At 47.5% G+C, this 24435-nt stretch overlaps 1 protein-coding gene across 1 annotated transcript in view; it reads left to right on the top strand.

Annotated features, from left to right (window-relative positions):
• The window catches only part of LOC143926784 (vomeronasal type-2 receptor 26-like), a 128083-nt gene that overhangs the window by 15299 nt on the left and 88349 nt on the right, over positions 1–24435 (top strand). The window contains exon 2 of the mRNA XM_077450831.1: positions 14729–15017. Within this exon, the coding sequence (XP_077306957.1) occupies positions 14729–15017 (289 nt within the window). The remainder of the gene's footprint in view (positions 1–14728; positions 15018–24435) is intronic.

The following is a 24435-nucleotide window of genomic DNA, read 5'->3' as shown; positions in this document are numbered from 1 at the left end:
CCAGGGGGAATCAACGAGTGTATCGAAATTGCCACCATCCTCTGATATAACCAACCCGTTATCATCTGTTGTAGAGCTCAAACTGCCCCATACCAGACACCCCTTGTCCATAGTGCGGTCTCTATCATACAACATGATTCCACAAAAAATATCCTTCCATCTATATAGATATCCTCTCAATCTATCCGCTTGCTCTAGCTACCGATATTTATGGAAATTATATTAGTATACATATTGTTTCCACCGTTACTGCATCTCTCAAGCGATTATACTCTGTCTTCTCCTTGCAAAGAATCATGCACTGATATTGGCTTGTATATGTACCCATGCATTTCTTTTAGAAAATTATTGTTATGATTTTGTATTTGTGTAATACTTCCCCCCCCCCGTCCACCCCCCCTCTTTTTGCCGCCCCCCCCCTCCCTCTCCCTTTCCCTTCCCCCCCCCTTTTTCCCCCTTCCCCCCCCTTTTTTTCCCTTCCCCCCCCCCCATTTTTATTTCCTCCCCTCCCCCCCCGTAATCCACTCCCTCGTACCCCTTTTTTCCTATCTCCGCGCCCCACACTCATGTATGTGCTCACACACATACACACATGTGTCCATGTAGGCATATATGTGTGCTTTCCTGATTATACTTCTGTTTTTTAATTCTCATTTTATTGTATACAATACGCTTAGAATAACATTATTAATTACATTAAAACACTGATAAGCGTACGGATCTACACGTGTATGTGTGTATGTGTCTATACACATACACTATTTTTATTTTTATTCCCTTATAACACATATGTCCTGCACGTCCAATCTCCAATATAATTATATCTACACACTCCATGTATGCTCCTCTCTTTTTACCTTCCTTTCTAAGTTTTTTAAGCCTTTTTACCCATTTTTAATATAAATTTTTTATCTTCCTTCCATCCCCCTTTGTTTACTCATTCTTCCATCCATTCTTTGATTTTTTCCAAATAGGATTTTATCCCATAGATATCTTTACCGATATGTACATAAGATTTCACCATAGACGTTGACTTCCTCCTTATACTAAGCCGCTCCAGCTCCCTCTCTCTCCCACTTCCCTCTCCCCTCATTACTCATTGTTTTCCTTCTCATACTCGATTGTAGCCCCGCCCACTGCCCTTAGCCTGCCCCTATTTATATCCTGAGTCCCCTGCATTTTTTTCTGATTCTGCCTGATGAAAGAGCGCGGTCGTCCGACAATCTCGACCCGCACGCTCAAGAAACGCGTCGCATACCCGCTGACGTCACAGCCCCGCGCCCTGGTCGTCTCTGCCTCCCAAGCCTCGTTTTGAAGACCGCACATCTCGTGTCCACCACAAGCCGGCTGCTTCATACAAAACACCTGCAGTGGACAGCATGTGAGAGGAACAGGAACAACGTGATGAGATGACAGATGTGGACCGGACCACTGGCTGACGTCCCAAAAATCAGATATACCAGATGACCCCTGGTGTTTAATGCTTACTTTTTGCCTACTAAATGTGAGTGCAAAATTTTATGTTTTTTACACTGAAAATAAAACCTTTTAAAAAAATCTGCACCCAGAGGCGCCCCTTTCTCTCCTTTTTCTCCTTTATCTACAGCAATCCAGGAGCTCAAGTTTCAGCTCTTTTAACCACTTGCTTACTGGGCACTTAAACCCCCCTCAGTCCCAGACCAATTTTCAGCTTTCAGCGCTGATGCACTTTGAATGACAATTGCGCGGTCATGCTACACTGTACCCAAATGAAATTTTTATCATTTTTTTCCCACAAATAGAGCTTTCTTTTGGTGGTATTTAGTTACAGCTCGGAGTTTTATTTTTTGCTAAACAAACAAAAAAAGATGCAAAAAAAAAAAAAAAAAATCATGTTTTAATAGTTTGTTATAAAATTTTGCAAACGGGTCATTTTTCTCCTTCATTGAAGTGCGCTGATAAGGCGGCACTGATAGGCTGCATTGGTGGGCACTGATAGGCTGCACTGGTGGGCACTGATAGGCATAGTTAAGGCGGCACTAATAGGCACAGATAAGGCGGCACCGATGGGCACAGATAAGGCGGCACTGATGGGCAAAGATGGGCACAGATAAGATGGCACGGATGGGTGGCACGGATAAGTGGCACGGATGGGTGGCACGGATGGGCACTGATAGGTACCACAGATAGATGGGACTGATGGGCACTGATAGGTGGCACTGATAGGTGGCTCTGATAGGTGGCACTGCTGGGCACTGATGGGCGGCACTGCTGGGCACTGATGGGCGGCACTGGGGTGCAGCACCTTTGAGGCAGATTGGGTGGTACTGTGGGTGGCACTGTGGGTGGCACTGTGGGGTGGCACTGTGGGGTGGCACTGTGGGTGGCACTGTGGGTGGCACTGTGGGCACTATGGGCACAGACGGGGGGCACTTACTTTTACTTTTAGTTATACTTCAGGATGGCACTGCGGGAGGCAGGTGGGCACTGGCAGGTGGCATGTGGTGCCTTGCATTGCTGGCCGTGATCGGCTTTTTTTTTTTCTCCTCGCGCTGTCAGCGCGAGGAGGAATAATAGCCGATTACCGGCTCCATTCTATCACATGATCAGCTGTCATTGGCTGACAGCTGATCACGTGATAAGGGGTCGGGATCGACCCCTTACACGGATCGGTGATCAGGCGAGTCTCACGGACTCGCTGATCACAGAGCGCGCAGGCCGCTCGTAACCGGGACGACGTCAATAGACGTAGTCCCGGAAATCTAGGTCCGCGCTAATGCCGTCATTCGGCAATAGCGCGGTACCCAAGTGGTTAAGGTGGCAGCCCTGCATGCGGATCCATCCCCCCCTCTCCATCCCTTTTCCCCTCCCCCTCTCCATGAACTAAAGAACATTTATTCCCTCCTTTTTTTGGTCTGGACAAAGTAGTGCATTCCCTGCACTCACCATATGTAACCTTATAGACTCCTTTTTTTCAAGTGGGAACCTAATATCTTTGATTTGCGCCAAATACTTGTCTCATATCTCCCTCTGAACTCCCCTCCTCTTCCTCTCTTGTGGGCAACCACGTGGCATCAGTAGACACGTCATCATCGACGTCACCTTCCCTACCGCTATAATTAGAGTTCTCGGAGTAGGCAGCAACAGCGGGGACCAACCTCCTCCTTGGGCTGATCTGGGTACTGTCATAAGACTGATGAGTGGCGGTTGTTGCTACCTTCTCTTCCTGATCCAATGCCAAGAGTGGTTGCGCATCAGAAATGTCTTGATATGGATCGGAAAATAATTCCTGTGACTCAAGCAGAAGGTATGTGGTGGTGGTGGTGTTTGTGGTAGTGTCTTTGGGAGTGCACATAGCAGAGAATGAAGAAGAGGGTGCAGATCAAGAGGATGAGGAGGGTGCAGAAGAGTAAGGCTGAGTGAGCCACTCAACCAAGTCTGGTGCGTCCTTTGACATAATCGCACGCACCTTCTGCAATTTGCCACTTTGCCTCAAGCCTGTTGCTCCTGCCCTACCCCTACCACCCCCGCGGAAGGGCCTGCCTCTTCCTCTGCCTGTCATTTTTTAAATGACCCTGTGACAAAAGTCTCTAGAGAAGTGCAATATGTATGTGGAAGAAGATATATAACACCCCGCTTCAATCTGTCGTTTTTGGGGGCCACTGGTCTATCACACCAGTTATAATACTTTTTTTATTGCGTTTGTCGCTCTCTGTAGTATCGCAGAGTATTGCAGAACCACTCAGCAGTCACAATGCTGCACAGTGGAAATGCACTATACTATGCTTTCTATTTGTGCAAGTATTTTAATACGTGTATTACACACCTATATACTGCACACCAAATAGTACACCTATACCAGTCCTTACAAGGACCTTTGTGGACTAAGTAGCTAGTGATTTGCAGACTGTACCTCAGTCCCTACACTGATAAAGGACTGTTGCAGAATAGGGCAGCAATCTGCAGCAGTGCACCACAACCCTATATATTGTACACCTATACCAGTCCTTACAAGGACCTTTGTGGACCAAGTAGCTAGTGATTTGCAGACTGTACCTCAGTCCCTACACTGATAAAGGACTGCTGCAGAATAGGGCAGCAGTCAAGTATAATATTCTTTCTATATTTGGAAGAAAGTATATTATACGTGTACAACCCTATATACTGTACACCTATACCAGTCCTTAAAAGGACCTTTGTGGACCTAATAGTAACAGCTAGTGATTAAACTGACTGTCCCTGCTGCACACAGCGTCCTGTCCCTCCTTGCACTGACAAATGACAGGCTGCTTCAATCACCAGCACAGCAGTGCACTCAACCATATATACTGTACTACACCTATACCATACCAGTCCTTAAAAGGACTTTTGTGGACCTAATAGCTAGCGATTTGTGTCACTACTGTCTCTCCCTGCTCCACACAGCAGCCTCTCCCTACACTGAAATAAGACAGAATGTAAAATGGCCGCCAGATCAGGTCTATTTATAAGGTAGGGGGAATGTCCAATTGTCCATGTGCTGAAATGTCTCAATTGGCTGTCCTGTACCCCATGATGGATGTGTCATCATGGGTCAAAGTTCTTTCACACTGTAAACACATATCTCCGACGGGCAAACAGCGGCAATAGTCCGCTGATTGCGCGAATTGCGAACACGCAAAATTTGCCCCGAAACCACTGCCGGGCGAACAATTCGGCCATCCCTATCCACCATAGATAATGATGAATGGAGGCTTACCAGATGAGGAGACCCCAAACGAGCTCTAGCCATGCATTAGTGGGCAACACCCCCCACTGTGTGTATGTAGGTTACACTGCCTTCACACAGGGCCAGATTAGGAACATCATGGGCCTGGTGCTGAGGATTTTGGTGGGGCCTTTTATAAACAATATTTAAATAAAAATGCAAACTGTTTTTTGTTATAACAAATTAAATTAAAGAGAGAGAGAGAGAAAGGGGATGAAGGAGGTGTGAGGGGTAAGGGAGGGAGGATGAGAGAGAAGGGGGGGATGGGAGAGAGAGGATGCACATGAGCATGTGTGGGAATGACATCAATGCAGCCTGGCCAAGGCAAGTGACGGAAGGCACAGAACCCAGAAGGAAGACCGGGTGAAGATGGAAGTGCCCGGGCCCCGCCGGATTGATCACAGCACAGTACTGGAGGGCTCAGTCTGATAGGTAAGTGTACCCTAATGTGCTAATATGCTGTGCATACTTGTACATTATGGCATAACCTACCCCAGGGCCTCTAAAAAGTAGTAATGTTAGAAAAGTTTACTACCGCTTTAATATCACAGGAGCCTCTCATGGGGCCCCCTACTGACCCTGTGGCCCTTGGGCAGTGCCTAAGTACATAGTTGTCAACATTTCAAAAATATTTTCAGGGACGCTTTTTTTACAAGTGCTATATTTAGAGTAGCTGACATCCCCCGTGTTCCTCTATACATCACAATAGTAATTACAAAATGAAATAAGTACTAATAATGGGGCAGAACAAATATGAGGACTGTGAGATTTCCTTTAGTTGAACTGACAAAAGTGCCCATTCTAGAGCTGGTAACATTGAGGATATTCAGTATAATTTTAAAGAACAGTTTTTGTGGGTAAGAGGCATTGGGGAGGAGTATGGATGGTATAAAAGTGGGAAGTATGTGCAGGTGAGGGAGAGGAATGTGGAGGGTCTAAGAGTGGGCACTATGTACATGAGAGGAGTGCAGAGGGTATGGCAGAAGGCACTATGTACAGGAGAGGAGTGTGAAGGGTATGACAGTGGGCAGTATGTACAGGAGAGAAGTTTATAGGGTATGACATTGGGCACTATGTATAAGAGAAGAGTGTGGAGGGTATGACAGTGAGAAATATGTACAGGAGTGTGGAGGGTATGACAGTGAGCAATATGTTCGGGAGAGAAGTGTGGAGAGTAGGACAGTAAGCATTAATTACAGGAGAGGAGTGTGGAGGGAGGGTATAATGGTGGGCACTATGTATAGGAGAAGAGTATGGAGGGTATGACAGTGAGTAGTATGTACAGGAGAGGAGTGTGGAGGGTATGACAGTGGGCACTATGTATAGGAGAGAAGTGTTGGAGGTATGACAGTGGGCACTATGTATAGGAGAGGAGTATGGAGGGTATGACAGTGAGTAGTATGTACAGGAGAGGAGTGTGGAGGGTATGACAGTGGGTACTATGTATAGGAGAGAAGTGTTGGAGGCATGACAGTGGGCACTATGTATAGGAGGAGTGTGGAGGGTATGACAGTGAGTAGTATGTACAGGAGAGGAGTGTAGAGGGTATGACAGTGGGCACTATGTATAGGAGAGGAGTGTGGAGGGTATGACAGTGGACACTATGTACAGGAGAGAAGTGTATGACAGCGGGCACTATGTACAAGAGAGGAGTGTGTAGGATATGACAGCGGGCGTTATGTATAGGAGAAAAGTGTAGAGAGTATGACATTTGGCACTATGTATAGGAGAGAAGTGTGGAGAGTATGACAGTGGGCACTATGTATTAGGAGAGAAGTGTGGAGAGTAGGACAGTGGGCACTATGTATAGGAGAGGAGGATGAAGTAATCTGGGAAGGAAAAATGTAAAGGTTTGTGGAAGGATGTTTAGGGACTGCGTAGTTGTTAAGCGGGCCAGACATGGATTGAAATTACACCAATTAAGCAGAGACCAGCCATAGTCGATCTATGTATGGGATAGCTGGTTTTACACAAGTCAACCTATTAACTGACTTGAGTACAACCAGCCTGTCAGGTTTTCCCCAAAACAATCAGTGCTGCCAGCTATAGTTAGCAACACTAATCATTGTATTGACTGGCAGAACACAATAACAATGCGGGAGTGATCGCCCCATTCACAGGTCAGCGGGTGAGAGGGTGTGTGGGGACAGGCTGGGCAGGGATACTAGTCAGTCCCTGGGTAGGCACAGGTTAGTATCAGAGCCAGATACACACAGGTTACATACGCCACCATTGTTAGAGCGAGAGCAATAATTCTAGCACTAGACCTCCTCTGTAACTAAATATGTAACCTGTAAAAAAATGTAAAGCATCGCTTAGTACACAACAAAAAATTGTGCTAACTTTAGTGTTTTTTTTTTATGAATGAAACAGTTTCTTTACAAAAAAAAACGTTTGAAAAATTGCTGCACAAATATCGTGTAACATAAAAAGTTGCAAAGACCACCATTTTATTCCATAGGGTCTCTGCTAAAACAATATATAATGCTTGAGGGTTCTGAGTCATTTTCTAGCATAAAAAAATGATGATTTTTACATGTAGGAGAGAAGTCTCAGAATGGGGCTGGGTGGCAAGGGGTTAATTATCATAAGTAATATACAAATAATTATTATAAGCACTGTGAGGTCATCCTCTCCGTCTGCTGCAGAGTGTTCCAGCTTGTATTTATACTGCCGCTCTGTATGTAGCTTCTGACAGGCTGTGCAATGAGCCCCGTATCTCCGGAACCATAGATGATAGCAGACCCATATTTTAACCAGTGCTGGAGTGGGTCTTTAGCTACCTACCCCCCAAATGTGGGGTCTCTGTGACTCCTGATCGGCGAGCTACAATCCTCAAAGTCGATCTTTTTTTTTTTTTTTTTTTTTTTGGGGGGGCAAATGGGCCTATCTTGAGAAAGGGGCCTGGAGCTGCAGCTCCAATAGCCCCTATGTTAATCCGGCTCTGCTCCTACTATTCAGATCTGTTCACAATAAAGGCTATTCACAGCATAGCAGAAAGTCAAATACATCTACTGTGCAGCACTACATATATATACTGTAGACTTGACATCATAATATTGAAAAAAATAAAAGCAATCAAGTGTAGCACTAACCCCAGATGGAGCTGCTGGTTTGATTGGGCTTACCGTTACCTTCTCCACCTCGATTTGTGTCTAGGGGTTTCCCGTGGTCTATGGCCCAGTAAATTCAGAGACTGACGACAGATCCACATAAAGGGATTTTTATTTGCAAAAACGTAGTCAACGAACAGTCTCTTAAAATAGGATCAGAGGGTTAGGAAGAAAGTTCAGCTTCTCTTAGTGTCAAAGTCAATAATGAAGAACTTGCTTACTTTGACTAAATCCAGAGAATAGCCAATCACAGCTGGATATTCACTCAGGTTGGACAGTCCCTCTCTCACCAGGCCTAGCAGCCAACAAGGTGCTTAACTTAGGAAAAAGTCTCTGCCACAGACGTTGTTGTAGAACATGTAGAAAACGAAAACTTGCAGAACACTCGTGTGATACCCGGATCTGTCAACCAGCTTGGCGATATCCACGAGATTGGATTCACTTAGGTACTTCAGCCCCACCAGGCTCTTGCTAAGAAGCCAACCCGTACGTGGCCTTCTTCTGAAGAGTCCTCCCCTGGATAGTTACGAAGTTACTTGGCCTCTCCACGACCGGAGCTGGCACCCAAACACCTTAGAATCCTCTCTTTAGTTTCCTTGCCTCGGGCTAGCCAGCCCCGAGACAACAAGTCGTGTGGATCCACACCCCAGGCCATAGCCTTCCGGGGGGCTGGTCAGGAGGAACAGGACCGTGGAGTCAGAACATACTTATGGACCGGAACCCCAAACCACGTGACATCCGCATTTTAAGTACCCTCTCCCAGAAAGCACAGCAAGAGTGACACTCCCACTGGGCAGGCTCCGAGAGAAAGTAACCTTAAAGCACCCAACCAGACTGTGATTTCATGCCTGCCAGAAGAGACAGTGCCCCCTATGGCCAGGCTGAAACACCCTATAGTCCAGTCAGACTGATGCTGCGGGCCAAATTTAGAACAATTGTACCCAAACCAAACTGCAGTTTAGGTGTAACCTTAAATTTCAAAAAAACATAGCCTGTGCTCTTCAGGAGCCGGTGCTACACAAGAAGCATAATGATAGCAGTCCTAAAGGTCCACACTGGCTCAATAATGCGTGAAATTACACTCCAAATGCCAGACGGACAAAGTGATACTGTAATTCCCACGCCAGATGTGTCTCCGCCACAAGAAAAACATGCTACAGAGAAATCAGAATGTACTTATGTCCAATACTCCACCAAACTTCCAACTACCATCCACCCTATTGGCATCAAGGGGGGATATTACTTTAAGCATCGATCTCCAATGGTCACTCGAAATACTCATGCATGTCAAAGAAAAAAAAACAGACAAGAGCTCCACACCTGATATGTTTTTATTAGAAAAGAATAAAATGCACTTACAAGTACAGAAAATGGAACAGCACTAGGGATTATTTTCAGCGGAAACGCGGGGGAACGCAGTTTTGGCACCTCCAGCATTGACTGTATGTAATGGTGAGGGGTGCAGGGTTGTGCTACAAGGTCTATTAACTACTTAAGGACCGCCCACCGTCGTTATACGTCGCTACTTTGATGTTAAATACCGCTGTTATGGCAGCAGCTAGCTGCCATAACCCTGGTATTTTTTAAAAATGGCTGGTGGTCCTCTTTCAGATAAAAGTGGTCTCAGCAGCGGATCTGCTGTGAGATCGCCCCCCTCCCGCCGCACTACAGTCATCTCTGCTGCTTACCGGAGCCGTCGGTAGTGGCAGAGATGATCGGGTCCTTTCCCCTCACTGCCTGGATTCCAAGTGAGGGAAAGATGGCCCCAGCTCAGCTCCATAGTATTGGACATCACTTCCGCCCAATGCTCTTAAAGCGGAGCTCCACCCGATTTTATGAGATTAGCTCAAGCCGATTACCTCAGTGTTATAAAATAAAAACTGGACTTTTTTTTTTCCTACTGTACCTTTAATTTCCACATCTTGATCTGCATTTCCTGTATGTGGAGTGTGCGGATATGGGCGGGTATAGTGCGGCTATTTCGTAATTTCCTTTTTGCTGCACTGGCTCCTGGGAGCTTGTGTCATTGTTCCCAGGAGTCAGTGCGGCGGCCCCGGTGCGAGTTACTGCGGGATTTCTTCTTTTTTTTTTGGCATCACAAGGGGGCAGGAACTTCATGTGACCCCGCCCGTTGGGATGGCAACTATGACACTCCATGAATTTACAATTGAGCATGCGTGGGAACAAGCAAGGCATGCTGGTAGTTAAACATCAAGGGAACAAGGAAGTAAATGCTTGTGGGCTTCATATGCCCACAAGCAAGATGAGAACAGCCATCCCTATTTTTTATAAGTTCGGACATCGGGCAGGCTAAATCTAAAAACAAGTGAGTTTGCAATTGTTTATGTGCGATTGTGTGTAGCGCCGGCTCCTGAAGAGTACGCGCTATGCGTTTTGTCATTTAACTTTACCCTTGAACCGCAGTTTGGTTTTGGGTTTAATTACTCAAAATTTTGACCTTAGCACCAGTCTAGCTGGGCTGCATGGTGTTCTGCCTGACCATAGGTGGCGCTGCCATCTCTGGCAGGGTTTAGAACGCAGTCTAGTTGGGTGCATTAAGATTATTCTCTCTCGGAACCCGCCCAGTAGGAGTGTCACTCTTGCCGTGCCTTCTGGGAGGGGGTACTTAAAGTGCGGACGTGAGATGTTTCAGGATTTCGGTCCAGAGGTGCTTTCTGACTGTTTGGTCCTGGTCCCCCTGACCAGCCCCCAGGACTTCTATGGACTGGGGTGCAGATCCACCTGACCTCATGGCTGGCTAGCCCGAGGCAAAGAAACTAAAGGAAGGATTTGGAGGTGGTCCGGTGCCATCTCGGTTAGTGGAGAGGCCCAGCAACTGTGAAGGTATCTAGGGGAGGACTCTTCGGGAGAAGGCCACGCAAGGGTTGGCTTCTCAACAAGAGCCAGAACAAGTTGAAAGACCCCAAGTGAATCCAATCTCGTGTGGTATCGCCGGACCGGCTGCAAGAAACTGGTACCATACGAGGGTTCTACAAATTGTCTACAACCTTTCAGTTTTACTAAATTGTTCTACATCAAGTCTGTGACAGAGGCTTGTTTCGATTTAAACACCCTGGTGGCTGCTAGACCTGGTGAGAGAAGGACTATCCAGTAAGGGTGAGGATCCAGCTGTGAATGTCTATTCTCTGGATTTCCTGATATGAGAGACTCTTTTTTCATACTGACTTAGTACTAAGAGTACCTGGACTTTCCTACCTAAACCCTCTAACCCTACATTGAGAGACTGTTTGTTAACTATTTTTGCAAATAAAAATCCCTTTAAGTAGATCTACAGTCTCTACAGTTCTTGGGCCATCTACCTTCGGAAACCCCTAGACGCACACGAGGTGAAGAAGGTAACGGTAAGCCCAAATAAAATCAGCCGCTCCTTCGGGGGTCAGTGCTACATGTGTTAATGGGTACAAAAAAAAAATAGCGCGTAGAGCTCCGCTTTAAAGAGGAATTTTTTTTATTTGATTATTCATGCCATGTAACTAGGGATGAGTCGATCACCCCCGGTTCGGTTTGCAGCAGAACATGCAAACAGGCAAAAAATTTGTGCAAATTTGTGCAAACATCTATGGAACACGAATGTGAAAAATCAAAAGTGCTAATTTTAAAGGCTTATGTGCAAGTTATTGCCATAAAGTGTTTGGGGACCCGGGTGCTGTCCTAGGGGACATGTATCAATGCCAAACTAGGATTTCAAAACTGCCATTTTTTCAGGAGCAGTGATTTTATTAATGCTTAAAGTGAAAATGAAACATTCCTTTAAATATTGTGCCTGGGGGGGGTTTCCTTAGTATGTCTGTAAATTAGCGCATCTTTCCAGTTTTCATAACAGTACCACAGCAAAATGACATTTCAAAAAGAAAAAAATCTACTTTAAAACTGCCTGCGGCTGTATTGTCGAGTCCCGGGAAATATAGATAAAAATCATTGAAAAAAAAGTGGCAGGGGTTCCCCCCAAAATCCATACCAGACCCTTATCTGAGCACACAACCTAGTAGGATGCAGGAAAAGGGGGGGACAAGAGAGCGCCCCCCTTTCCTGAATCGTACCAGGCCACATGCCCTCAACATGGGGAGGTTGCTTTGGGGTCCACCCCAAAACACCTTGTCCCCATGTTGATGGGGACAAGGGCCTCTTCCCCACAACCCTTGCTTGGGTGGGGGGCTTATTAGAATCTTGAAGCCCCATTTAACAAGGGGGTGCCCCAGATTTCACCCCCCTATGTGAATGGGTATCGGGTACCCCTACTTATTCACCAAAAAAAGTGTCAAAAAAGTAAAAATGATGTGACTTCCGTGTTTTTGCCTGGATAGCTATTATATAGGCAAGGGCGGGCCATCCAGTGATGTAACTGAGTGGCCATGCCCCTTCTGACATCATGTGACATCACATGATGTCAGACGGGGCGGGGTCACACGTTTTCGTCCTCAGCTATATTACAGCTGTCATCGCAAAAAGGCCGCAGTCGGCAGGATGCCTCTCATGGAGGAGGAGGTTTTCCATTGTTTTTGTTTTTTTAGGTCCGTTGGTGCTGGGATTGAAGATGGATTTACATTGCGGCACACTTTTTAAAAAAAAATAAAGGAATTGTCCAAAACTGTTTCCTGACATTTTTATTTTCTGTCACTCTTTTGGTGAATAGATAGGGGTTAAAGGGGGATTCCAGATTCCGATAAACCCCCGCCAGCAGACCCCCACAACCTCTGGGCAAGGGTTGTGGGGAAGAGGCCTTTGTCCCCATCAAGGTGTTTCGGGGGGACACTAAAGCACCCTCCCCATGTTGAGGGCATGTTGCCTGGTACAGTTCAGGAGGGGGGCACTCTTGTCTCCCCCCTTTGCCTGCAACCAGCCAGGTTGTGTGCTCGGATAAGGATCTGGTATGGATTTTGGGGGGACCCCTACGCCATTTTTTAAAACATTTTGGTGTGGGGTTCCCCTTAAAATCCATACCTGACTTGAGTGGCATGTTATGGATTTTAGAGGGAACCCCCACGCCATTTTTTCAATGATTGTTATGTATATTGCCGGGATCCGACAATACATTACAGCCGTGAGCAGTTTTAAATTACATTTTTTCCTTTAGAAAATAAAATTTTGCTGCTCTCATTCATTACACTATGTACGTCTGCGGTGTAAGCAGCCTTACATAGTGTGGGGTGTGGACTCAGCCCCCTGAGCCATGATCAGCCAAAGGCACCCTGCCTTTGGCCAAATTATGCAGATCAGGTGCATGCCTTGGCCAATCAGCAGCCATCAATGCACTGCGATCTTGCAGTGCATTCACCATCTCACAGTGCATTATGGGGCATTCCGTGGGCACTTAAATTTCCCGCAAATGCCCCATAATGTTCTAAATTTGGAGAACGGGCGAACACCCAATGTTCGAGTCAAACTTACGTTCGACTCGAACATCGGGCTCATCCCTACTGTTCATCCTTGTAATTATGGGGACCCTTGTCCAACACTACTCCCACCTGCACTAACTGCAAAGCTCTTCCCACAATGTTCGTCAATGCCCACCCCTTCCCCCTCTGCACCCCTCTTCCTGCACTGTTCATCTTTTGCACCTCCAGGGCACTGTGCAATAAAACTCTCAATGTATCAAAGTTACCATGATCACCGGTTTACAATCAATTGTAATTGATTTTGTCTACAATTGCCTTATTGTTTTCAGTAAAAGAGATAGTTCCGTAGTATAACCCCAAGGCAATAAACGGAGGGCCGGCATGGCAGGGGTTAACGGGGGCTTAGGGTATAGGGAGTTAATGGTAAGAGGGGGCGTTTCAGGGATTAGTTAGGGCTGTTCAGAGTGGGTTATGGGGATGGGGTGGAGCTTTGGGGGAAGTGAGTTGGGGACGGAAAAGTGGGTGGTCTTCAGTTGGAAGGGGAAGAGTGTGGAACAACTTCCCCCTCTCCCGCCTTACATTTTGGGGGGCATTTTCATGTTTTGTTTTGGGGGACTTGAGCATCCTAGGGAGCAGGTTGTCGCACTTGGCAGGTGCAAGGTCCTTGTAGGTCATATGGGCCCATAAAAGGTATGGTGTAGGGACCTGTCTGAGGAACAGCTCCCAGTTGGTGTACGGGTACCTGCTAATTGTCTCTGAGTCGTTGGTTTCGCGATTGGAGGCCTAATGCCTTGTTCACACAGTCGGACATTCCGACCACAAAATCCGTAGGATTTTGTCCGAAACTGGTGTTACATACACACGGTCGGACAAAGTTGTCAGAAAATCCGATTGTTTGGAACGTGGTGATGTTCACTTTCGAACTATGGGTTTACATAGAGGCTAGTAGCCAATAGCTTTGGTCTCGTAATTTGATCTGAGCATGCGTGGCACTTTGTCTGTTGGAATTCTCTACAAACCATCGGAAAAAGTCTGATCTGATTTTTTTTTTGTTGTAAAATTTTTGATCCTGCTCTCAAATTTTTTCCATCGGAAATTCAGATGGAAAAAGTCTGATAGAGCCCAAACACGATCTGATTTTCTGACATTATAATCCGATAGGACCTTTTCCATCTGAATTTCCGACCTTGTGTACAGGGCATTAGAAGTGACTAGCAGGTACGGTTCTGGTTTTATGCCTATTGGGACATTGGGCTCCATTTTCTTTAATAAACTGTATGTTATGTTTTGAAAGGTTATTGATATGTTAATTATTGGATATTTATATTTGGTTAATAAAACGGCTGCTATGGCCAATTTACTCCAATTATGTGTGGTGTGGTCATTAGATGAAAGGGGGGGGTTATTGGTATAGCAGGTAACAAGCCATAGTTAATACTATAGTCATGTCAGTTTTGTGCCATGCGGCCAAACTGAAATCTCAGAAGTAACCATTTTTTTGTGTCATTTGAAAACCTCTCAATATCCTGCAGGGTTGACGTTGAAGAGTACAAAAGCATCTTGGCGATAATCATAGCTGTCTGGGAGATTAACATTTCCCCCAAGATCCTGCCCAATGTGACCCTGGGCTATCATATATTCAGTACTTGTAATGATCCAATGAAATCTTTGACATATGTCATAAGGATATTGTCTGGAGAAAAGGAAGCACCTAACTATTACTGTAAGGGACATGGAAAATTCGCTGGTTTTATTGGTGACAGCACTTTCCATTCAAATACTGCCGTGGCCCAGTTACTTAGTATGTATCGGTATACACAGGTAAGTGATCATTTCAATATATTATGTGTGTAACACGTGTGTTCAATAGATGGCTTAGTACAGTCTTGGTGGAATATTTTTAGCATTACTTTTCTTTAATGAATGCAGATCAGAATTAACAGACATTTGAATATTTCAGGTACAGAATATTGTATCTAATGGACTTAGCCCCCTGAGCCATGATTGGCCAAAGGCCCCACACTATGTAAGGCTGCTTATATAGCGGCTGTACATAGCGTAATGAATGAGAGCAGCAAAATTACATTTGTAAGGAAAAGTGTAATTTAAAACTGCTCGCGGCTGTAATGTATTGTGGGAGCCCGGCAATACATATAAAAATCATTTAAAAAAACGGTGTGGGTTCCCCTCCCAAGTCCATTACCATGCCCTTCAGGTCTGGTATGGATTTTAAGGGGAACCCAATGCCAAAATAAAAAAAATGGCATGGGGTTTCTCCCCCAAAACCCACACCCAGCTCTAATCCAAGCATGCAACCTGGCAAGCCACAGGAAAGGGCGAGTGAGAGAACGCTCCCCCCAACTGAACCATACACGTTCACATGCCCTCAACATTGGGAAAGTGCTTTGGGGTCCCCCCAAAACACCTTGTCCCCGTGTTTATGGGGACAAGGGCCTCATCCCCACCACCCTTGACCAGTGGTTGTGGGGGTCTGCGGGTGGGGGGTTTATCGGAATCTGGAAGCTCCCTTTAACATGTGAATGGGTATTGGGTACATTGTATTTTTTAATAAAGGAATTGTCAAGAACATGCAATTTTTACTTTGACACTTTTTTGGATGAATGAGTAGGGGTACAATGTACCCGATACCCATTCACATGGGGGGGCGGGATCTGGGGGCTCCCTTGTTAAAGGGGGCTTCCAGATTCTAATAAGCTCCCCATCCACAGACCCCCCACAACCACTGAGCAAGGGTTGTGGGGATGAGTGTAAGAGTCCAGGGCTTACTACGCATGCACCAATGGTGCGTTGCCGCAAGTGGAAATCCGTGCCAACTGAGCATATGTCAAAGACGCTTAGTGCGCCAACCCGCACCTGCGCAGACTTGAAGGAAAAAGGCAGGAAAATGCCCAGGAGGTGCACAGGAAATGACCTCAACCTGATGAAAAAAGGCGTGGAAATGCCCAGGAGGCACACAGGAAGTGACTTCAACCCAATGGAAAAAGGCGGGAAAATGCCCAGGAGACACACAGGAAGTGACCTCAAACTTCCCTATATAAGCCCAGGCCAGACACTGCAAAATTGCTAGATTATCTTTAGTCCCCCCTTGTTCCTGTGCTAGTGTGTGATCTGTCTGAACTTGTTGTGACCTGGAAACCTATTTGACTACTCTTGATTGCTGCTTGCCATTGACCTCAGATTTGTACCTTGACCATTCTAGTTCTTTACCCCTTTTGTACTCAGCTGCCAGATTGGAACCGACCCCTGCTTGGATCTTGACCATTCTTCTTCTGATTAACCCTTTTATACTTCGTTGCCCAACTGGACCTGACCTCGGCTCGAATCTCGGACTAAGGCTTGCACAGTGCTCCGCACCCCTGGCACCCATGCCACTCGGTCTCCACCAAGTCTCTGTCTCCATCTTCAGAGGCTTTAAGGACCTGAGGTACAAGAGAGTCCACCCCATTACTTCGGTCTCACATCAGGTACGTGGCCTTTGTGACAGAATAATCCAGCCATGTATGAGACTGAGGGGAGTGCTTCTGCCTTTGAGGCCCTGTGCCAACAAGTGGCCTCTGTGTCTCAGGCCCTGACGTCCATACAAGAGGGGTACTTTCAACTGGAAGGTCTGACTGAAATGGCCAATCCCACAGTTCTGAGCCCTGCAGAACCACCTGTTATGGCTATGGAGCAGCCCATCTCAACTCCAGCTCCTGAACCACAGGTTCCTATGCCAGAGCGCTTTTCAGGGGTTCGCCACAAGTTCTAGGCTTTCAGGAACGACTGTCGGCTATACTTTACCTTACAGCCTAGGACTTTCTTTTCAGAGGATACAAAGGGCGGGTTCATAGTATAGACTTACTTACAGAAGAACCTCAAGCACGGGCTCATCAGCTATTGGAAAGGGAGTATCCTATACTGCACTCACTGTTGGAGATGGTCTTGCAGTTTGCTCGGCGGTCGGTTCGCGGCCAATTTTGCTCGTTCGCGATTAGCCAAACCGGTGGACTTCTGGCGCTGTTCGCATGGTGGACATATGCATGTACATTGTGAAGAACTTTGACCCATGATGACAAATCCATCATGGGGTACAGGACAGGCAATTGAGACATTTCAGCACGTGGACAATTGGACATACCCCCTACCTTATAAATAGACCTGATCTGGCGTCCATTTTACATTCTGTCTTTTGTCAGTTTAGGGACAGGACGCTGTGTGGAGCAGGGACAGTCAGTTTATAGCTATTACTATTAGGTCCACAAAAGTCCTTTTAAGGACTGGTATAGGTGTACAGTGTATAGGGTTCTGGTGCACTGCTGCTGACTGCTGTGCTGATGATTGCTGAGTGCACTGCTGACCGATTCTGCAGCTGTCTTTTGTCAGTGTAGGGACAGGACGCTGTGTGGAGCAGGCACAGTCAGTTTAATCACTAGCTATTACTATTAGGTCCACAAAAGTCCTTTTAAGGACTGGTATAGGTATACAGTATATAGGGTTGTACACATATAATATACTTTCTTTCAAATATACAAAGTATATTATGGTGCACTGCTGACTTCTGTGCTGCTGAGTGTGCTGACTGATTCTGCAGCTGTCTTTTATCAGTGTAGGGACTGAGGGACAGTTTGGTGTTCTGAGCAGGGACAGTCTGCAAATCACTAGCTACTAGGTCCACAAAGGTCCTTTTAAGAACTGGTATAGGTGTACAGTATATAGGGTTGTAATACACGTATAATATACTTTCTTTCTAATATAGAAAGCATATTATAGTGCACTGCGTGCAGTGCTGCTGACCGATTCTACAGCTGTAATTTCTCAGTGTAGGGAGGGACAGTTTTGTTTTTGGAGCAGGGACAGTCTGCAATTCACTAGCTACTAGCTAGCTACAATTAGGTCCACAAAGGTCCTTTTAAGGACTGGTATAGGTGTACTATTTGGTGAGCAGTATATAGGGGTGTAATACACGTATAAAATACTTGCACATATAGAAAGCATAGTATAGTGCATTTCCACTGTGCAGCATTGTGACTGCTGAGCGGTTCTGCAGCGATACTACAAAGAGTGACAAACACAATTAAAAAAAAGTAACTGGTGTGATAGACTAGTGGCCCCCACAAATGACAGATTAAAGCGGGGTGTTATATACCTTCTTCCATATACATACTGCACTTCTCTAGAGACTTTTGTCATAGAGTCATTTAAAAAATGACAGGCAGAGGAAGAGGCAGGCCCTTCCTCAGGGGTGGTAGGGGTAGGGCAGGAGCAACAGGCTTGAGCCAAAGTGGCAAATTTCTGAAGGTGCGTGTGATTACGTCAAAGGATGCACCAGACTTGGTTGAGTGGCTCACTCAGCCTTATTCTTCTGCACCCTCCTCATCCTCTCGATCTGCACCTTCTTTTTCACTCTCTGCTGTGTGCACCCCCAAACACACTACCACCAACACCACCACCCTATACCCTCCGCTTGAGTCACAGGAATTATTTTCCGATCCATCACAAGACATTGCCGATGCACAGCCACTCTTGGCATTGGATCAGGAAGAGAAGGTAGCAACAACCGCCACTCAGCAGTCTGACGACAGTACCCAGATCAGCCCAAGGAGGAGGTTGGTCCCTGCTGTTGCTGCCTATTCCGAGATCTCTAATTATAGCGGTGGGGAAGGTGACGTCGATGACGTGTCTAGTAATGTCACGTGGGTGCCCACAAGAGAGGAAGAGGAGGGGAGTTCAGAGGGAGATATGGACCAGCAGATAGGGAGAAGCAGGCAGAACTTAGATTGCACAGGGACAAACCAGACTGCTAATGTATCAGGAGCGAGTCATCGACCATGTACGGTCACATCTGAAGCTCCCAGGACACCAGCACAAGGCTCCGCAGTGTGGGTTTTTTTAACGTGTCCGCTGCTGACAATAGTGTTGCCATCTGCAGCCTTTACAGTCAACGCATAAGTCGCGGTAAGGCCAACACTCACCTAGGGACGACCGCCTTAAGAAAGCACATGAGCTGCCATCACTAAGCCCAGTGGGAGCAACGGAACCCACAAAGCCACACTCCAGGCTCTCACTGTCCAGCTAACGTCTCCTCTGCTGTGCCGCCCAAGCTCCCCAGAACCTATTCGACATGCCAGGTGAGACGTTGTCATGCTGTGCTGTGTCTGTTGTGCCTGTAAGCCAAGAGCCACACTGGCCCTGCACTCCTTTCAGCTTTGCGTTCACAGGCAGATCAGTGGCTAACATGGCTCAATTTGACAGTTGGTAAAGTGGTGTGTGACAACAGTGCCAATCTGCTTAGCGCATTGAAACAGGGCAAAATTACACACGTGCCATGCATGGCACACATCTTAAACTTGGTCGTGCAGCGATTCGCTGTCAAATACCCTGGGGTCCAGAACATCTTGCGGCAGGCAAGGAAAATCTCAGCCCATTTCAGAAGATCTTAAACGGCCATGGCTCGCCTTCCTGACATTCAGCGGCGACACAATCTGCCGGTCAGACGTCTTATTTGCGATTGCCCGATGCGATGGAACTCAACCTTCTATATGCTTGATAGGCTGCTCCAGCAGAAACGTGCAGTTAACGACTACCTGTATGAACTCTGTGGCAGAACAGGTTCTAGGGAGCTTGGTTTTTTTTCACCGCGCCAGTGGCTTCTCATGATCGATGCATGCAGACTTCTGCGGCCATTTGATGAGATCACCAAACTGGTCAGTCGCAGCCATGGCGCCATCAGTGACATGGTATCTTATGCCTTCTTTATGGAGCGTGCATTGCGTCGTGTCATTGATCAAGCCGTGGAGGAGCAGGAAGATGCGGAATTCGCAATGCTGGATAAATTCCCAGGGGGGCTACTCTATCTGAGACAAGTCAACAACAGGAGTCTGAAGAGGAGTCAGAGGAGGATGGTGCCGGGGCGGATGAGGAGGAGCAAGAAGAGCATGCTTTAAACCTTTCTGGTATCCCTGTTGTTCTGCATGGATGGGGAGAGGAAAAAGAGGAGGACGACATTATCCTGGATCATGAGCAGGAGTCAGGCCACCACACCGCTTCCAGTTTAGTGCAAATGGGGGCCTTCATGCTCCAGTGTTTTAACAGGGACACCCGTATAAAAAGCATAAAGGTCAAGGACCAGTACTGGGTGTCAACGTAATAGGACCCCCGGTACAAACACAAAATGGCGGAAATGTTACCACCATCACAGAGGGCTGTCAGAATGGAGCACTTCCAGGCCTTGCTTCGAGAAATGCTGCATTCTGCTTTTGCATGCGCTGGCAGAGGAGGAATTCCCACTCCCAGAGATCCAACAGCGCCTGCAAGCGGGTACCAATCCAACAGCGCCTGCAAGAAGAGGGCAGTTTGAAGATGTGTTGGTGACTTCGGATATGAGGTCATTCTTTCAGCCGACCCATCGACAGGTCTCATCCGGATCCAGCATCAGAGAACGCATAAAACGACAGGTGTCTGACTACATCGGGTTAATGACCGATGTGGATGCACTGAGAAGTGATGAACCCCTGGACTACAGGGTGGGCAGGCTTGACCTCTGACCAGAGCTTGCCCGATTTGTAATGGAACTGTTGGCTTGCCCCTCATCCAGTGTCCTGTCCGAAAGGACGTACAGCGCAGCAGGGGGTATCTTGACCAATAAGCGCACTCGTCTAGCTCACGACAGTGTTGTATACCACACATTTATAAAAATGAATGAGGCATGGATCTCAGAGGAATTCAACACATGTGACCATGACCAGTAGACCATGTATATGCATAACTCTAAAAACGATTTATTTAATCAAGCACACCAACCTTTTTTCTACCTTTGGCTCACTTCCTTGTACAAAAAAAGTACACCGTACTATATGCCCATATCCTCCTGTTTGAAGTGGTTGAGCGGTTTCATATTTTGGGTCCAGCAGCGAGTTGCTGGTTGATCTCTATCTCAGTGCAGGTGTCAGTGCTCTCTCTCTATCTCAGTGCCTATGTCAGTTCTCGCTCTCTATCTCGGTGCTGGTGTCAGTGCTCTCTCTCTCTATCTCTGTGCTGGTGTCAGTGCTCTCTATCACAGTGCTGGTGTGGTCTCAGTGCTCTCTATCATGGTGCGGGTGACAGTGCTCTCCATCTTGGTGCTGGTGTGGTGACAGTGCTCTCTCTCTGTGCTGGTGTGGTGTCAGTGCTCTCTATCTGGGTTCTGGTGTGGTGTCAGATCTCTCTATCTCGATGCTGGTGTGGTGTCAGTGCTCTCTATCGCGGTGCTGGTGCCAGTGCACTCTATCGCAGTGCTGGTGCCAGTGCTCTATATCGAGGTGCTGGTGCCAGTGCTCTCCATCACGGTGCTGGTGTCAGTGCTCGCTTTTTATCTCGGTGCTGGTGTCAGTGCTCTCTATCACAGTACTGGTGTGGTCTCAGTGCTCTCTATCACAGTGCTGGTGTGTGTCAGTTCTCTCTATCACAGTGCTGGTGTGGTGTCAGTGCTTTCTCTCTATCTCGGTGCTGGTGTGGTGCCGGTGCTCTCTCTCTATATCGGTGCTGGTGTGGTGTCAGTGCTCTCTCTCTATTTCGGTGCTGGTGTGGTGTCAGTGCTCTCTATCACGGTGCTGGTGTCAGTGCTCTGTATCACGGTGCTGGTGTCAGTGCTCTCTATCACGGTGCTGGTGTCAGTGCTCTCTCTCCATCTTGGTGCTGGTGTCAGTGCTCTCTCTCCATCTCAGTGCTGGTGTCAGTGCTTTTTATCATGGTGCTGGTGTCAGTGCTCTCTCTCCATCTTGGTGCTGGTGTCAGTGCTCTCTATCACGGTGCTGGTGTCAGTGCTCTCTATCACGGTGCTGGTGTCAGTGCTCTCTATCACGGTGCTGGTGTCAGTGCTCTCTATCACGGTGCTGGTGTCAGTGCTCTCTATCACGGTGCTGGTGTCAGTGCTCTCTATCACGGTGCTGGTGTCAGTGCTCTCTATCACGGTGCTGGTGTCAGTGCTCTCTATCACGGTGCTGGTGTCAGTGCCCTCTCTCCATCTTGGTGCTGGTGTCAGTGCTCTCTATCATGGTGCTGGTATCAGTGCTCTCTCTCTATCTCGGTGCTGGTGTGGTGTCAGTGCTCTCTATCTCGGAGCTGGTGTGGTATCAGTGCTCTCAATCATGGTGCTGGTGTCAGTGCTCTCTATCACAGTGCTGGTGTCAGTGCTCTCTCTCTATCACAGTGCTGGTGTCAGTGCTCTCTATCTCGGTGCTAGCGTGGTGTCATTGCTCTCTATCATGGTGCTGGTGTGGTGTCAGTGCTCTCTTTCATAGTGCTGGTGTGTTCTCAGTGCTCTCTATCACGGTGCTAGTGGCTGTGCTCTCTATCACGGTACTGGTGTGGTGTCAGCTCTCTCTCTCTATCACGGTGCTGATGTCAGTACTCTCTATCTCGGTGCTGGTGTGTTGTCAGTGCTCTCTATCACAGTTCTGGTGTCAGCGCTCTCTATCTCATTGCTGGTGTCAGTGCTCTCTATCATGGTTCTGGTGTGGTGTCAGTGCTCTCTATCACGGTGCTGGTGTCTGTGCTCTCTATCTCGGTGCTGGTGTCAGTGCTCTCAATCACGGTGCTGGTGTCAGTGCTCTCTATCACAGTGCTGGTGTCAGCGCTTTCTATCTCATTGCTGGTGTCAGTGCTCTCTATCACGGCACTGGTGTCAGTGCTCTTTCTCCATCTTGGTGCTGGTGTCAGTGCTCTCTCTATCTCGGTGCTGGTGGGGTGTCAGTGCTCTCTATCTCTGTGCTGGTGTGGTGTCAGTGCTCTCTATCTCAGTGCTGGAGTCAGTGCTCTCTATCATGGTTCTGGTGTGGTGTCAGCGCTTTCTATCTCATTGCTGGTGTCAGTGCTCTCTATCACGGCACTGGTGTCAGTGCTCTTTCTCCATCTTGGTGCTGGTGTCAGTGCTCTCTCTATCTCGGTGCTGGTGGGGTGTCAGTGCTCTCTATCTCTGTGCTGGTGTGGTGTCAGTGCTCTCTATCTCAGTGCTGGAGTCAGTGCTCTCTATCATGGTTCTGGTGTGGTGTCAGTGCTCTCTATCACGGTGCTGGTGTCTGTGCTCTCTATCTCGGTGCTGGTGTCAGTGCTCTCCATCACGGGGCTGGTGTCAGTGCTCTCTATCACAGTGCTGGTGTCAGTGCTCTCTATCACAGTGCTGGTGTCAGCGCTTTCTATCTCATTGCTGGTGTCAGTGCTCTCTATCACGGCACTGGTGTCAGTGCTCTTTCTCCATCTTGGTGCTGGTGTCAGTGCTCTCTCTATCTCGGTGCTGGTGGGGTGTCAGTGCTCTCTATCTCTGTGCTGGTGTGGTGTCAGTGCTCTCTATCTCAGTGCTGGAGTCAGTGCTCTCTATCATGGTTCTGGTGTGGTGTCAGTGCTCTCTATCACGGTGCTGGTGTCAGTGCTCTCTATCACTGTGCTGGTGTCAGTGCTCTCTATCACTGTGCTGGTGTCAGTGCTCTCTATCACTGTGCTGGTGTCAGTGCTCTCTATCACGGTGCTGTGTCAGTGCTGTCTATCACTGTGCTGGTGTCAGTGCTCTCTATCACTGTGCTGGTGTTGTGTCAGTGCTCTCTATCACAGTGCTGGTGTCAGCGCTCTCTATCACGGTGCTGGTGTCAGTGCTCTCTATCACGGTGCTGGTGTCAGTGCTCTCTATCACGGTGCTGGTGTCAGTGCTCTCTATCACGGTGCTGGTGTCAGTGCTCTCTATCACAATGCTGGTGTCAGTGCTCTCCATCACAATGCTGGTGTCAGTGCTCTCCATCACAATGCTGGTGTCAGTGCTCTCTATCACAATGCTGGTGTCAGTGCTCTTTCTCCATCTTGGTGCTGGTTTGTTCTCATTGCTCTCTATCTCGGTGCTAGCGTGGTGTCATTGCTCTCTATCATGGTGCTGGTGTGGTGTCAGTGCTCTCTATCTCGGTGCTGGTGTGGTGTCAGTACTCTCTATCATGGTGCTGGTGTCAGTGCTCCCTATCAAGGTGCTGGTGTAGTGTCAGTGCTCTCTATCAGGGTGCTGGTGTCAGTGCTCTCTCTATCATGGTGCTGATGTCAGTACTCTCTATCTCGGTGCTGGTGTGGTGTCAGTGCTCTCTATCACAGTGCTGGTGTCAGTGCTGTCTATCTCGGTGCTAGCGTGGTGTCATTGCTCTCTATCAAGGTGCTGGTGTGGTGTCAGTGCTCTCTATCTCGGTGCTGGTGTGGTGTCAGTACTCTCTATCACGGTGCTGGTGTC

This window comes from Lithobates pipiens, unplaced genomic scaffold (assembly GCF_037356315.1).
Source record: "Lithobates pipiens isolate NorthernLeopardFrog02 unplaced genomic scaffold, aLitPip1_a1.2 Scaffold_23, whole genome shotgun sequence".
NCBI classification, from domain to species: domain Eukaryota; kingdom Metazoa; phylum Chordata; class Amphibia; order Anura; family Ranidae; genus Lithobates; species Lithobates pipiens.
This window is presented reverse-complemented; position numbering and strand designations above follow the sequence as displayed.